Below are 13,534 nucleotides of genomic sequence, written 5' to 3'. Positions count from 1 at the left end.
GCATTGGACATTGAGCATTAGGAGGCTTGGGTAAAACGCAAAAATTTTCGTTGCAATTTTTTTCTTGATTTAATCAAGAGCCGTTGCACAAACGACAATTTAAAAAAATAAACACACACACACAAAACACGATTACAGACAAAAGACTGTCCCGCTAACCGTTGCGTAGACATAATGCCGACTAAATAATAGCTCTGCGACGCTCCGCTCGCTTTACTGATGTTCTGTTTTGTGTTGTTCTGCTCTGTTCTATTCTTTTTTGTTATGTTCTGCTCTGCTTTGTTCTCTAGGGGTCTGTGTGGTGTGCTCACACGTAGCGCGTAGTTTGTACACGCCCGCCGAATCACCGAGATGTACAAGTTGAAGAAGCTCTGGGTCCTTATGTGTCTGGCCCTTGTTGGCTGCCAGGGTTTCGGTCAGTTCCACATGAAGCACTACCAGCTGCAGCGCAACTACATCGCCCAGGAGGACTCCGGGGAGAACGACAACAGCGTTCTGCGTGAGTGCTCAGTTATGGGTGTCCTGCCCAGACCAGAACCAAACTCAAACCGAAAATTTAAAGCTGACTTTGTATGTTTGTTGTGTTTGCTCAGGAACCTTCCGCCGCTGCATGTGGGAGCAATCAAAGTTCCTGCCCCGTCGTCTGGTCCTGCTCAGCCTGTGCTCCAATCTTTTTTGCGAAAACAACCACATAATTCCCCGCTCCAGGTCTATTTTCGAAGTGGAAAAAATGTCTAGACCGAATGAGTAGTTGACCAATTCAAAGATACATAAATATGTATATATGTATGTGTGCATGCACCCACAAATATCTGCACGTACATCCTTATCCTGCATGAACACTCCACACCCATTAACCATTCGAAAGCAAGTGAATCCAAACTAATAACCTGTCCCCTGCCCAACGTTTCCTCCAGCTGTCTGGACATTTTGACCGACCAGTGTGAGCAGGGCAATGAGGAGGAGCTCATGTACAAGCCCTTCCCCGACTGCTGTCCCGTGTACTGCAATCTGAAGCGGCGAATGCAGCGTCTGCGCACCATGCACCTTCGCCACCGCGTGCTACGCAACATGCAGGAAGGATCCACTAGCGGAGCCGCCGGCGGAGGCGGATCGGGAGGCGACGGCCCAGTCAACTCCCTCCTCAGCGAATTTGTCTACAACAACTATTAGAGCATCGAGTTACTCTGCGATTAATGAAACTGTATACTTTGATCTTTGAATTATAGGAATTTTGTCTTAAAAGCAAGCCCTCTGACTCCATTCATTTTGCAGTCCGTCTAGACAAGCCTTCGAAAGGGTCTCCAAATGGTTTCAAGTCACACAATGCTCAATTGACTCACCGCTTTTCCTCGGTTTTCCGCGGTTCCAGTGTCGGGACACCCATATACAAGTCCCCCGCAGCTTTCTGTTTCCGTTCATCGGTTTGCCCAGAGTACTTGGCGCGGAGATCCAGTTTTAGCTACAGCATTGGTACAGAGCGGAGTCTAGCTTGGTACAGGCAACTGGCTTCTATAGGTTTTATTTTAATAACCAAGAATAAATCAAGAGAGCAAGGAGACCATTCTACTCCTTGTCCTCTGCTGCTGTTGCTGCCCTTTTCCATGTCCTGGCTGATACTGGCATTCTGGCCATTTCCGCTCTTCGTCGCTTAAGTACGAGTATATTTTACCTTTGGGAGCCCTGCATGAATCCACAGTATTCACATTGAAAGCTAGAATGATGACTCCCCAATTCAGTACTTTTTGGACGAATGATTTCGTGAAATGAGATACGCCCGTGGCCCGTTTGCACAACACCACCGAATTGCAAGCGAATGTGAGCAGAGATACAGAGCCAAGTATTATCCATACGATGGTGGCCAGTAATCTAAAAGGTTTTGTCCTAGAAGGGCTAGAATGGCTTACTAAGTTGGCCTAAATGCCTTACTGTGATCAATGCAAATAATACCCGTCGGCAATTTACCTCAAAAGCCCTTAATAATAAATCCATGAGCTGGAGACATATGTCGGTAATTTGCTGAGATATTGTAAATTGCAAGTGTGCACATAACATGTTCTGATAGATTAACCTCTTTAGTTTTTGTAAGTTCAAGTCAGAACTGTTACCTTTCTTATACTTAGAGAGGAACTATAAACGATTCCTTCCCGATCGGGGGAAGATTCAAGAATCAATGGACCTTTGCCAATTTTAAGATTTGCCGTCTGGAAATGGCTTTGGTGAACCAATGGGGCTTCCCAGATCTAATCGGAAAAGAAAGCGGACAGGAGTATTAACGATTAGGAACGTTGAACAGTGTATTCTTCACAGACCAAAAATGGCATATGTATGTACATATATGAAAGTTATAAATTATTATAGATCGAATAGGAACGTGAGAAGCGAAACACGTCATAACTTTTTTACCCGGGATATCAGTCAGGATATATGTATGTATGTATGTAAATATGAATGTATGTAACCTTATAAGGTTACGGACTTCAAAATAAGTGAAAACTAGACAATGCTATTTTATGAGTCCGCTTGCGGACATTGAGCGAGGCTTCAGTAATCGCTCACGGATATTTATCATTTCTAAGACCGTTTTTGGACGTTTTGCGATATGTCCGCTTAACCATTCGCCCAAACGGACTGAACGATGCAGCAATCAGCATTTCATGTGTTCGTAGGTTTTCTAGTTTTAAATGTGAATACTGTGGATTCATGCAGGGCTCCCAAAGGTAAAATATACTAGTACTTAAGCGACGAGGATCGGAAATGGCCAGAATGCCAGCTCAGCCCGGACATGGAAAAGGACAAGGAGGAGAATGGTAAAGCGGACCTATCTTGAGGTCGATATGGGTACGATATCGAAAGCATGAGTTACGCAAAACTTAAGCTTAAAAGCTTACTCTGTTATTGCAGGGCTGTGTCCCCAAACCTCAGCCTCTCCTTCTGCGGGTGTCGAATCCTTATCAGCCGCATTATCGGGCTGACGTTGACGCTTCTGACCACAGTGGGTGATCCAGTAAAGAGCTGCAGACAGTTTCTTATAGACATACGATCCCAAAATGCTACGTCCTCTGGTAACATCATCGCTTTTCACCGTCTTATAGGTTCCGATGAGCATAGCAATTACCATGTTCTAGTAAAATAAAACAGTAGCAGAGTACTTCCCTTAAAAGCTCAATCCTACCAATAATATGAAAACCACAATGACAATGTAGGATACAAAGAAGATGGGACCCAATATCCGGTTGGCTTGTCCCATGAGCTTGTACTGAAAATCGCCCAGTATCATACGTATCATGGTGAAGAAGGATGTGAGATGGTTTCGGAAATCTGGGTGCTCAGTCCCAAAAAGCAGGAGACCCACTTGGGCATACGTCATGCACACAATGCCAAATATAAGACTGAAGCCAGGCAAGTCCCTTGAGCTCTACATATGTACAAAGATTTCTCAAAGAAAACTCAATAGTCTACTGTGCCGGTGCTAAATACCCTCTGTACTGTAGCTGTGAACTGAAACAGTGACTTATTAAATGTGATGAACTTAAATATCTTGATCCAAACGAGGCAGTCCAGAACAGCCATCATCTTGCCGTAGATGGTGTTGCACAGGCAGAGAACATCGAGACTTAAATAGCCTTGGCTCACCTGGGCCTTGGATATTATAGACTTCACCTCGAAAGTGTGCCATACGTTGTAGATGACATCCAAGTAATATATCTGGGAAACTTTGTGCTAAAATGGGACAGTGTAAAAATGGACAATACTCACCAATAAGACACTGGCGTCGATAAGGTGCAGCACGGAATTTAAGTAGACTTTGCAGGTGGACTGGCCCAAGTGTGTGATGAAAACGAAGGTGTAGTAGAAGACCATAATGTACCAGAATATGTGAACAACAATCATGGTCACACTGTGGTCGGAGAAGAAGGAATATTTCTTAACCGTTTGAAAGTGTAAGCGCGGCATGGCCCCCCCCAGTTGGAAGAAGCTCAGCTATAAGTCTAGAAGGTTGAAAATAGCTAGGCTCAGAACCCAGTCGGACGAGTGTTTGGTCAGGAATAGACTCTTACTTGACGCTCTGGAATATACCCATATTCTCGTTGTGCAGATTGAACTCTACCAAACACAGCCTAGAGCCTCGATCGAGCCAATGGTCATGCTTAAGTTCATTGAGCGCTTTAAGATTCTCATTTTTGTCGTAGGTAAGATCTATGGAGTATCCACCGCAAGCATACACGTTCAGAAGAGTCCAGATCGGTGTGGCGTCCAGTTCACGCATAGTTCGATAGGGCGTGCCCTTGTGCTGTCTGCTGTTGTCCGCCACCGCGTTCGTAAACTCGGAGTAGCAAGAGCTGAAGAATTGGACAAAGGCCTTGTTCATGTGGCAGGTCCCCTTGCGGACGCGTACCTGGCGGAGGCGCGGAGGCCCGAGCATGAGGTTTTCGTGCAGCAGCACACGGTGCGGTCCGGGCTCTCTGATGTTAATGTCTTCAGCGCCGCAAGCCTGCCCCCTGCCGACATCTACGGGACTCGAATTCATGTCAGTGCCATCGGAGTTGTCTTTCTCGAACTTGCCTTCAGATTGTTCGCCTGCTCTGCCCTGTCTGACCCTTCTACGGCGGTCGTCATTGTTAGCTAATTGAGCTGTGAAATTAGCAGTTGGACACACAGATGTGCCAGCGGTCATTATGGTCATGCCTCCGCGTAGCGTGATAACGAAGTTGTACTCCAAGTAGTCCCACCAGTCCTGGATGGTAAGCATCTTGCTGAAGGAAGTCGTCACCGATGGAGCCAGGAACATTTCGCGAAATCTAAACAGTTTTGTCATCTTTTCATTGAAGTGAAAAGAATGCTGGTGACGCACAGACACAGTAACTAGAATATACAATTAATAGTTTACGATCAATGACTAATCAAATGCTCAGGTGATTTCGATAGTTTTTATGACTTTAAGGGGAACTGCCTCTCCTATTTGAATGAGGCAATGCAGATAAAGTCTTTGAACCTCTAAGTACCTCCCACACAATAAGACTATCCAAAAAATTAAAATGTGGATATTAATCACACTTCCCCTGTTAGATATGCCTTTAAATTCCTAAGCCAGGCGCTCGTCATGAGGGACGGACGGGCTATCATGCATATGTATGTACATATGTTATCTTATCCCTTTCTAAATGTCTGCTATGAAACATAAAATAAAAATGCAATAATAAAGCAATCGATATATAAATCTCTAGGTATCTAGTAATAAACGAGAAGGTGCGTGTGAGACGCTTCTTACGCGTCACAAATTTTATACTCGGCACTCATTACTAACATCTGCATCTTATCTTCTTCATCTGCATCAACAACACTTCTCACGCCAACACGCTCCTCTAGCTCGCCACCCTCCCCCAGAGCCACACACTGCAGAGTCAGGGCAGAGACGCGGCAGAGGCGTGTCAACCTATTTACTCTTTGAGTACCGGGTATAAATAGCAGTGGTTCTAAGTGGTACACTTACCCAGCGATGTAACGACAAGAAATATGAAAAACACCTCCACAAACCTCCTCGGCGGTTGTGTAGAGAATCTGCGATTTCTTCTGCTTCATCCTGTAGGGTGCTCTAGACTTGCGTCTAAGTGCTAAATCGGTTGCGATCCCCTTCTGTCCAAATATCCCAAATTTTGTTTCTCTCTGCGTGTCCTGTGCTTGTCTTATAGAGAGGGGCTGATCTGCTTGGACAACGGCCTGAGCCTGAGATTGGATCAGACTCGTCGTTGGTCTCTTGAAATTCGAGACTTCCCAAGGATCGCTGGAAAGACGGAGGCGGCACTCCACGCGATGGTCTTGGAGGGGGGCTGGGACGCTGACTCAGTACTTTCGGCCTGTAGTCCTAACCCTGTTGGGCCATATTTGGTCAAAAGATTTTCTGCAAGCTTCCTTTCCGAAAGCCACGCACAGAAATGTGAATAATACGGACTACAGCCACAATCGGCTGTCAATCTGTTAATCTTTCAATTATTCGTTGTGGTGGTGGCTCTATTGTTTGACTAATTTAGTCCAGTTTGGTCAGCTTCAAAACCCTTCTCTCAATGAACTTGGACCTGCATATGAATGTATTCAGTCCGTCGAGAAACTTTATTTTGACGAACTCTGCCAGTTTGAGTCGAAGGACGATCAGCAGGACGATCATATCCTAATATCACATTATAATATGGAGCTCGAATTTCATTTATGATATGGAATGATGCCAGAGTGCTGTGTATCGTCAGGTGTGCTCTGAAAATGACTGAAACATACGTACCTTTGTACCAAGCATCTACGCACTCTGCAGTACGGGTCAGCGGTTATCAAATTATTATGTATCGGTCGTTCTCTTTCGTAGTGACCAGACGTTTTTTTTGTTTTGCGCTCCGTATTTTCCTTTCTATTTTGGATAAACAACCGGGTTTTTTTCGAAATAATTCTTCTTATAATTATTGAATAGCTTGCCACTTTTCTTAACTATCCTAATATGCGAGTGCATGCCTATTATTTGTTTAAAATTATAATCGTATTCATTTGGTGCGTCGGTTAGTTGTGTGTTTGTGCTTTTTCTTGTTGTAAGTACGCCCTCACTATTAACCGCTCTCTCTTGTAGTTGCGCTTCTGTCTTTCACTCTATAGCTCGAGTAACTGTTCTCCCTCTCTCGCTCTCAATAATTTCTGTGCAGTAGCGTGCGCTCACTGTTTTAGCTGCCGCTGCGCTTGTCCTTCTCTCCTCTCTGCGCTCATATGTTTTCGATCCCGCTTTAAGCATTGCTTTAAGCACTTGGTCGGCACACTGGTCCCATTGCTATTTGTTTTGTGAAAATAATTTTTATTTATTTTTTAAATAAATAGCCCCGCCTGGGGCTCGGATATCCGAACACGGCGAATCTGGAAGAGGCGCTCAGAGAGCGGGGAGCCCAAGATGGCGGCGCAGAAGAGAGTGGAAGGATGGGATCGGGCCGGCAGCGGACCGGCGCATGACCAAATATGGCCATGAGATCGAGGACCCCAATGGAAAAATACTGACCGCGTGGGAGAACCGTTAGCCAGGGCCTATATAAGGAGGGGGTCAGCCAAGGAGCTAAGTCGAGTGTTCGGGAGTATAAGTGAATCGAAGTGCATATTAGCGGAAATCGTAACGGGACCAGCGACATCGAATGCCCAGAGTGAGTCTTGCATAATCAGAGTGAACAGCAGATTTTCGGACTAGGTTAAAGCGGAGAAAGTTGAACCGTTAGAGTGCGAAAATGGTGTGGCGGATTAAGATAAATTGACCCAGTTCAGCGGCACCAACGTGCGACGCCCGGAGCCAACCCTCCGAAATCGGCAGGTCACAAGATAGCGATAATATAGCCATAAGCTAAGCTAAGCTATAGATATTAATATACTGAATAAAACCCCAATTGTCAGAATTAAACTAATCCTGTGTTTTTACTTGGTCGTCGAGGTAACAATACAAATTCGTTGCAACCACACAATTTCCCGCTTAGTCAGCCCAGCACAGGTCACACGACCGGAAAAAGGGTTCGTTACAACTGGCTCCCAACGTGGGACCTCACGACCAAAACAAGTAAAAAAAACTTAAGGAAAGGTGGTCTGATAGATCGAAAAGGGCACGATGGGAAAAGGACAATGGATCCACAATTTGAAGAAAGAGGAGCTGGTGCAATGCGCTCAGGCGGTTGGCGTACGATTAGAGGGGACGCTAGACGAAATGAGGAAGGCGTTCAAAGAGTGGGTTAGAGAACATGGCGGAGAGCCAGAGTATGCGGATCTAGTGGAGGTCTGGGAGTGTCGGGAGAGCAGAACGTCGCCGATGCCTCGGGCATGCTGACGACAAGCCAGCCGCGTATGAGCAACTCGCTCTGCCGCAAGGGAAGGCATCGGCGGCGGCGCTATGGAAGTCCCCGGCTGAGTTTCAGCAGGAGCTCATGGCGAGCCTGGCGGTGCCCGAGCGGTCGGTCACTCCGACACCCAGCCGGCATCGACAGGCAAGCCGAGACCCGGAAAGGGGGATCCATGAGCCACAAGGCCCACGGCCGGCACACCTGGACTACGCTAAGGTGACCAAACAGGTGAGAGAGTGGTCGTTCCGGTTCGACGGAACGACGAAGCCTCTCGAGTTCTTGGAGCAGGTCGAGTGGTCAGCCGAGACGTACGGGCTGGATCCGGACCTGATCCCAAGGGCGATGCCGGAGCTCCTGAAGGGGCGGGCGCTGATGTGGTTTGTGGCCAACAATCGGCAATGGAAGACGTGGAAAGACTTCTCCAGAAGCTTCCAAGCGTATTTCCTGCCAAGAGGATATTTTGAGAAGCTGCTGCAGGAGGTGAGGGTGCGGAAGCAGAGGTGGGGAGAGCCATTCAAAGACTACATGGTGGAGATGCAGACTCTCATGAGGCCCCTGAAGTGCCCACAGGAAGAGCAAACGGATCTGATAAGGGAGAATAGCATGCCGGATCTGAGGGCGTACATGCGACCGCATAGATGCCGCGATTTGGAGTCAATGATGGCTTTGGCAGACGAATTGGAGGCACTAGAGAGAGATCGCGAGGAGTTCCAACGGGAGAATCCGGTCATAAGGGCACGAGCCGCTAATCCATTTAGCAAGCCGGCGGGAGCAGAAGTGTGCCGTCAGTGCACAGAAGGGCCGACCACGACAAGAGGAGAAGAGGGGACGCGGTCAGCGTTGCCGCTCAGACGGCGGCTGTTGTGAACGGGTACGTTCAGAACCCGGCACAGGCATGCAGAAGGTGTGGGAGCGGGGAGCATTGATCAAGAGAGTACCAAGCTCGGCCCCTCACGTACTGCTGGATGTGCGGGAAGGTGGGAATTTCGACGCGGGAGTGCTGCCGGAAGGCGGGAAACGCCCCGCGACCCAAGCCGCGGAGGGCCGTGCCCGGGTCGCAAGAAATCGCCCCTACAACCTAGTCGGAGGACTGAGAAGCGAGGAGGCCCAGCTGTCAGCCACGGGCCACAGGAACCACCAGAAGCTTCATCAGCTGTGAGTTGGCCGAAAGGTGAAGGGGCGGGGGAGAGAGGTTCCGGTGAGAAAGCGAGTGCGGCTGGCAGATGGCCACAGCCAGGAGGTGACACGCCAACTCAAGGTGAAGGTGGCATTCGGGAACCAGGAGATTGAGATGGCGCTGCTGATTTTGCCAGGAATCATTGATGAGTTGGTGTTGGGCTGGGATTTCCTCCGAGCGGTCGGGGCAGAGATGACCTGTGCGGGCCACAGGGTGCTGATTCCTGCCCAAGATCGAGTGCGAAAAGGTACGGAAGAAAGGCTGTCGGTAGCAGTAGTGGAATACTCAGACCGGGAGGAGGAAGAGATCCGAGCTGGAGCAGCGGATTTGATCCCAGTAGAAGCCGAGACAAAAGGGGGCCAGGAAGAGTCAACGGAAGAGTTCTTGGCTCGTGAGTTGGAGGGAGTTGCAAAACTCAAGGGAGTATCTAATGTGGCGGTGCATACGATCACCATGAGTGATCCGCAACCGATTAAACAGAGATACTACCCGAAAAACCCCAAGATGCAAGCAGAGATAAATCGAAAGCTTTTAGAATTGGGGTGCATCGAACCCTCAAAGAGCCCGTACAGCTCACCAATCGTGATGGTGAAAAAGAAGACTGGCCAGTGGAGGCTGTGCGTGGATTTCCGCCAGCTGAACGCGAAATCAGTGAAGGATGCGTATCCCATGCCCAGGATCGATTACATATTGGACCAGCTCAGGGAAGCCCGTTTCATAAGCAGCTTGGACTTAAAGGACGGATATTGGCAGATTCCGCTGGAAGAGCGAAGCCGGCAGGTCACCGCATTTATGGTGCCCGGCAAGAGGCTGTACCAATGGAAGGTGATGCCGTTTGGATTGCACTCCGTGTCGGCCACCTTTCAGCGGGCCTTGGATCAGGTGATCGGGCCCGAGATGATGCCACACGCGTTCGCGTACCAAGACGATATTATTGTCATTGGACGAACAGAGAAGGAGCACAAGGAAAATCTGAAGGAGGAACTGCGATATCTGGGCCACAAGGTGACGGTAGATGGAATCTGCACCGACCCTGAGAAGGTGGCGGCAAAAGCCGAACTAAAACCCCCTGCAAACGTGAAGGAATTAAGCCAGTACTTGGGGGTGGCCACGTTGCTAAAGAAAAAGACCAAATGGGAGTGGAGTGAAGAACGGCAGGCGGCGTTTGAAGCGGTAAGAAGTAGGTTGGCGGCCGACCCAGTGTTGGCGTGCCCCGACTTCACGAAAAAGTTCGTCTTGCAAACGGATGCCAGTGATTATGGATTAGGGGCAATCCTAACACAAGAAACGGACAGGGGTGAGCGGGTGATCTCCTATGCCAGTAGATCGCTTGAATGCAGCGGAGAGGAATTATTCGGCTACCGAAAAGGAATGCCTCGCCATCGTCTGGACCGTTAGGAAGCTCAAGCCATATCTGGAAGGGTATCGCTTCAAAGTGATCACGGATCACATGGCTTTGAAGTGGCTGAATAGCATCGAGAGCCCAACGGGAAGAGTCACGAGATGGAGCCTGGAGCTACAGCAGTACGACTTCGAGGTGACGTACCGGAAGGGGCAGCTGAATGTTGTGGCGGATGCATTGTCTAGGCAGCCCGTGGCCGAGCGATGCCTGCGGATAGAGGATGAAGAAGGCAATAAAGTGGAGCCGGATATCGGCGAAGGGTGCCGATGGATCCGAAAAGTGAAGGAGAGGATGAAGAAGGAACCGGAAAAATTCCCAGATTATGTAGAGGAGGTTGGTGGAATTTACAGAAACATTCCCCACCGAGCCGGAGACGAGGAGGTGGCGGCGGGGAAGCTGTGTATCCCCACGAGTCTACGGGAATAGGTTTTAAGGGAGAATCCTGACTCCCCAGGGGCTGGGCATTCTGGCGGTCGGAAGACCATGGCACGAATTGCCGCAAAGTATTATTGGCCAGGGATGCACCGGGACGTAAGGGCATACGTGAGGAGGTGCGAAACCTGCCTGCGTTTCAAGTCAAGCCAGATACGGGCAGCTGGGAAAATGTTGACCCAGGTCCCAGAAGAGCCATGGGCAACAGTGTGTGCGGACTTCGTGGGACCTCTGCCGAGATCGAAGCATGGGAACGCAATGCTGTTGGTGTTAGTGGATCGTTTCTCCTCCCTCCTTAGGTGGGAGTCCAGAAATCTGGAATAATACGGACTACAGCCACATTCGGCAGAGCTAAGTTATTGATAGATTTAGCTTTATATGCATTACATTACACTACATTTAACATTTTTATACCCGGTACTCGAAGAGTAAATAGGGTATATTGTATTTGTGCACAAAGTGAATGTATGTAACACACAGAAGGAAACGTTTCCGACCACATAAAGTATATATATTCTTGATCAGCATCAATAGCCGAGTCGATTGAGCCATGTCTGTCTGTCTGTCCGTCTGTCCGTCTGTCCGTCCGTCTTGTTGAGCGCCTAGATCTCAGCGACCATAAAAGCTAGAGCCACCAAATTTTACATCCAGACTTTTGTATGCTCACACTGTTACAAGTGTAAAAAAATGAGCCACGCCCCCTTCCGCCCCCGCAAAAGGGCGGAAACCTCCCAAATCTACAATTTTGACGATAACATAAATCTAACGCCATTCTGTAGGGAATGACCATATATATCAGATCACCAAATTGGGATCCGAGTGGATCATTATTATAGCCACAATGAAGAAATTAATTTGCAGTGGCTAAACCCACCCCGTTTATATTTGTTTTTTTTCACATTCTCTCATTCACATTCTGCTTCTACAGTATGTGCCCTTTTGCGCTGCCTCTGCCGCGAACCTGCAGTGTGTGGGTCTAGGGAAGGGCGGCGAGCTAAGGGAGCGTGTTGGTGTGAGAATTGTAGTAGATGTAGATGACAGATGAAGAAAATATGTAAAATTCACAAAACACCGCTAAGGTGCAGATGTAGTACTGAGTGCCGGGTATAAAAGTTTTGACGCGTAAGAAGCGTCTCACACGTCCCTTCTCGATTTTTACTTAGGTATATCATCTAGAATCATCTACGGAATTGCGTTTTTAGATTTCTCTTATCTTCAAAAGTTAGGATAAAGCAGATTTTCGCCTATTGTGGGGGCTGTAGAGGGCGGGGCGATATTTCAAAATACATTTGTAACAGTGTGAACATACAGAATTCATAGCAACATTCAATAAAAATATGAAACATGTTAAAGCACAGAGTAAAAATATATTTGTTTTAAAGTTTTTTATACATGTACATAAATTCATAAATTCATACATTAATATTTTGCTTTTTTTTATTTAAAAATAACTATTTTTCTTTAACAAAAGTTCGAGTCCCACCTAAAGGTCTAAGAGGTCTAGCAATCACCTCAAACATGGTTAATTATACTGCACCCCTTATATTCGAGGTGTCTATGGCGAAGATTCCCTATTATTTTGGTTCGTTCTTCTGAGACGGTTTACATCAACACGTTTCAATATGTCTTCCATGTTGATGAGAATTTGTTTTAAAACTTTCTCGAGTTGATCCAAGCGAATGTTCAGACTAATGGAAAAAGCAAGTGCGAAGGGGAAAACACATTATACGTGCTGAATCCAAAAAATATTTGCGATCCTACCGATCTAAATCCTTCTCTCCTACTCCGGGATGATGCTCCGGTATGATGATGCGTGCCCTGCAAACGAATATTGATCAGCGAGGAAGGACTTCCCACAAGAATATCTCTCAGAAGTAAGCTTACTCTGTTACTGCAGTGCTGTCTCCCCAAACCTCAGCCTCTCCCTCTGCGGGTGTCGAATCCTTATCAGCCGCATTATCGGGCTGACGTTGACGCTTCTGACCACAGTGGGTGATCCAGTAAAGAGCTGCAGACAGTTTCTTATAGACATACGATCCCAAAATGCTACGTCCTCTGGTAACATCATCGCTTTTCACCGTCTTATAGGTTCCGATGAGCATAGCAATTACCATGTTCTAGTAAANTGGACCGTTAGGAAGCTCAAGCCATATCTGGAAGGGTATCGCTTCAAAGTGATCACGGATCACATGGCTTTGAAGTGGCTGAATAGCATCGAGAGCCCAACGGGAAGAGTCACGAGATGGAGCCTGGAGCTACAGCAGTACGACTTCGAGGTGACGTACCGGAAGGGGCAGCTGAATGTTGTGGCGGATGCATTGTCTAAGCAGCCCGTGGCCGAGCGATGCCTGCGGATAGAGGATGAAGAAGGCAATAAAGTGGAGCCGGATATCGGCGAAGGGTGCCGATGGATCCGAAAAGTGAAGGAGAGGATGAAGAAGGAACCGGAAAAATTCCCAGATTATGTAGAGGAGGTTGGTGGAATTTACAGAAACATTCCCCACCGAGCCGGAGACGAGGAGGTGGCGGCGTGGAAGCTGTGTGTCCCCACGAGTCTACGGGAACAGGTTCTAAGGGAGAATCCTGACTCCCCAGGGGCTGGGCATTCTGGCGGTCGGAAGAACATGGCACGAATTGCCGCAAGGTATTATTGGCCAGGGATGCACCGGGACG

General features: G+C 47.9%; 3 protein-coding genes across 4 annotated transcripts; 1 reads left to right on the top strand and 2 right to left on the bottom strand.

Moving 5' to 3' along the window:
* The first annotated feature begins 282 nt into the window (after positions 1 to 282).
* LOC117591293 (uncharacterized protein CG1552) lies at positions 283 to 1,249 on the top strand. Of its 2 annotated transcripts, none has more exons than XM_034284493.1 (3): positions 283 to 499; positions 594 to 747; positions 918 to 1,249. In XM_034284493.1, exons 1-3 carry the CDS (start codon positions 352 to 354, stop codon positions 1,171 to 1,173), a joined length of 558 nt encoding a protein of 185 aa, XP_034140384.1. In that variant the 5' UTR covers positions 283 to 351; the 3' UTR covers positions 1,174 to 1,249. The 2 variants fall into 2 exon arrangements, with proteins under 2 accessions (XP_034140384.1, XP_034140385.1); XM_034284494.1 differs by having other exon boundaries at positions 290 to 499; positions 594 to 708.
* Positions 1,250 to 2,887: 1,638 nt separating this feature from the next.
* LOC117591296 (polycystic kidney disease 2-like 1 protein) lies at positions 2,888 to 6,166 on the bottom strand. Its single transcript, XM_034284497.1, is given in 8 exon segments — positions 2,888 to 3,124; positions 3,176 to 3,418; positions 3,481 to 3,708; positions 3,760 to 3,966; positions 3,968 to 3,992; positions 4,062 to 4,866; positions 5,495 to 5,538; positions 6,126 to 6,166. Coding segments are annotated over 8 exon segments (1,830 nt in total).
* A 6,171-nt stretch (positions 6,167 to 12,337) lies between these two features.
* Positions 12,338 to 12,973, bottom strand: LOC117591294. The gene is made up of 3 exons (XM_034284495.1): positions 12,746 to 12,973; positions 12,623 to 12,679; positions 12,338 to 12,549 (listed from the first exon to the last, which is right to left on the bottom strand). The coding sequence occupies exons 1-3, from the start codon at positions 12,961 to 12,963 to the stop codon at positions 12,417 to 12,419; spliced, it is 408 nt and encodes a 135-aa protein (XP_034140386.1). The 5' UTR covers positions 12,964 to 12,973; the 3' UTR covers positions 12,338 to 12,416.
* Between the last annotated feature and the right edge of the window lie 561 nt (positions 12,974 to 13,534).

Source organism: Drosophila guanche, unplaced genomic scaffold, assembly GCF_900245975.1.
Source record: "Drosophila guanche unplaced genomic scaffold, DGUA_6, whole genome shotgun sequence".
Lineage (NCBI taxonomy): Eukaryota > Metazoa > Arthropoda > Insecta > Diptera > Drosophilidae > Drosophila > Drosophila guanche.
This window is presented reverse-complemented; position numbering and strand designations above follow the sequence as displayed.

Bases quoted from the DNA above. Each gene is read 5' to 3' on its own strand.
- LOC117591293 (XM_034284493.1), top strand. From the start codon at position 352: ATGTACAAGTTGAAGAAGCTCTGGGTCCTTATGTGTCTGGCCCTTGTT. The intron at 500-593 runs GTGAGTGCTCAG...GTGTTTGCTCAG, and splicing joins GAACGACAACAGCGTTCTGC to GAACCTTCCGCCGCTGCATG. The intron at 748-917 runs GTAGTTGACCAA...CGTTTCCTCCAG, and splicing joins AAAATGTCTAGACCGAATGA to CTGTCTGGACATTTTGACCG.
- LOC117591294 (XM_034284495.1), bottom strand. From the start codon at position 12,963: ATGCTCATCGGAACCTATAAGACGGTGAAAAGCGATGATGTTACCAGA. The intron at 12,680-12,745 runs GTAAGCTTACTT...ATTCGTTTGCAG, and splicing joins GACAGCACTGCAGTAACAGA to GGCACGCATCATCATACCGG. The intron at 12,550-12,622 runs GTAGGATCGCAA...TTTTTCCATTAG, and splicing joins GGAGAGAAGGATTTAGATCG to TCTGAACATTCGCTTGGATC.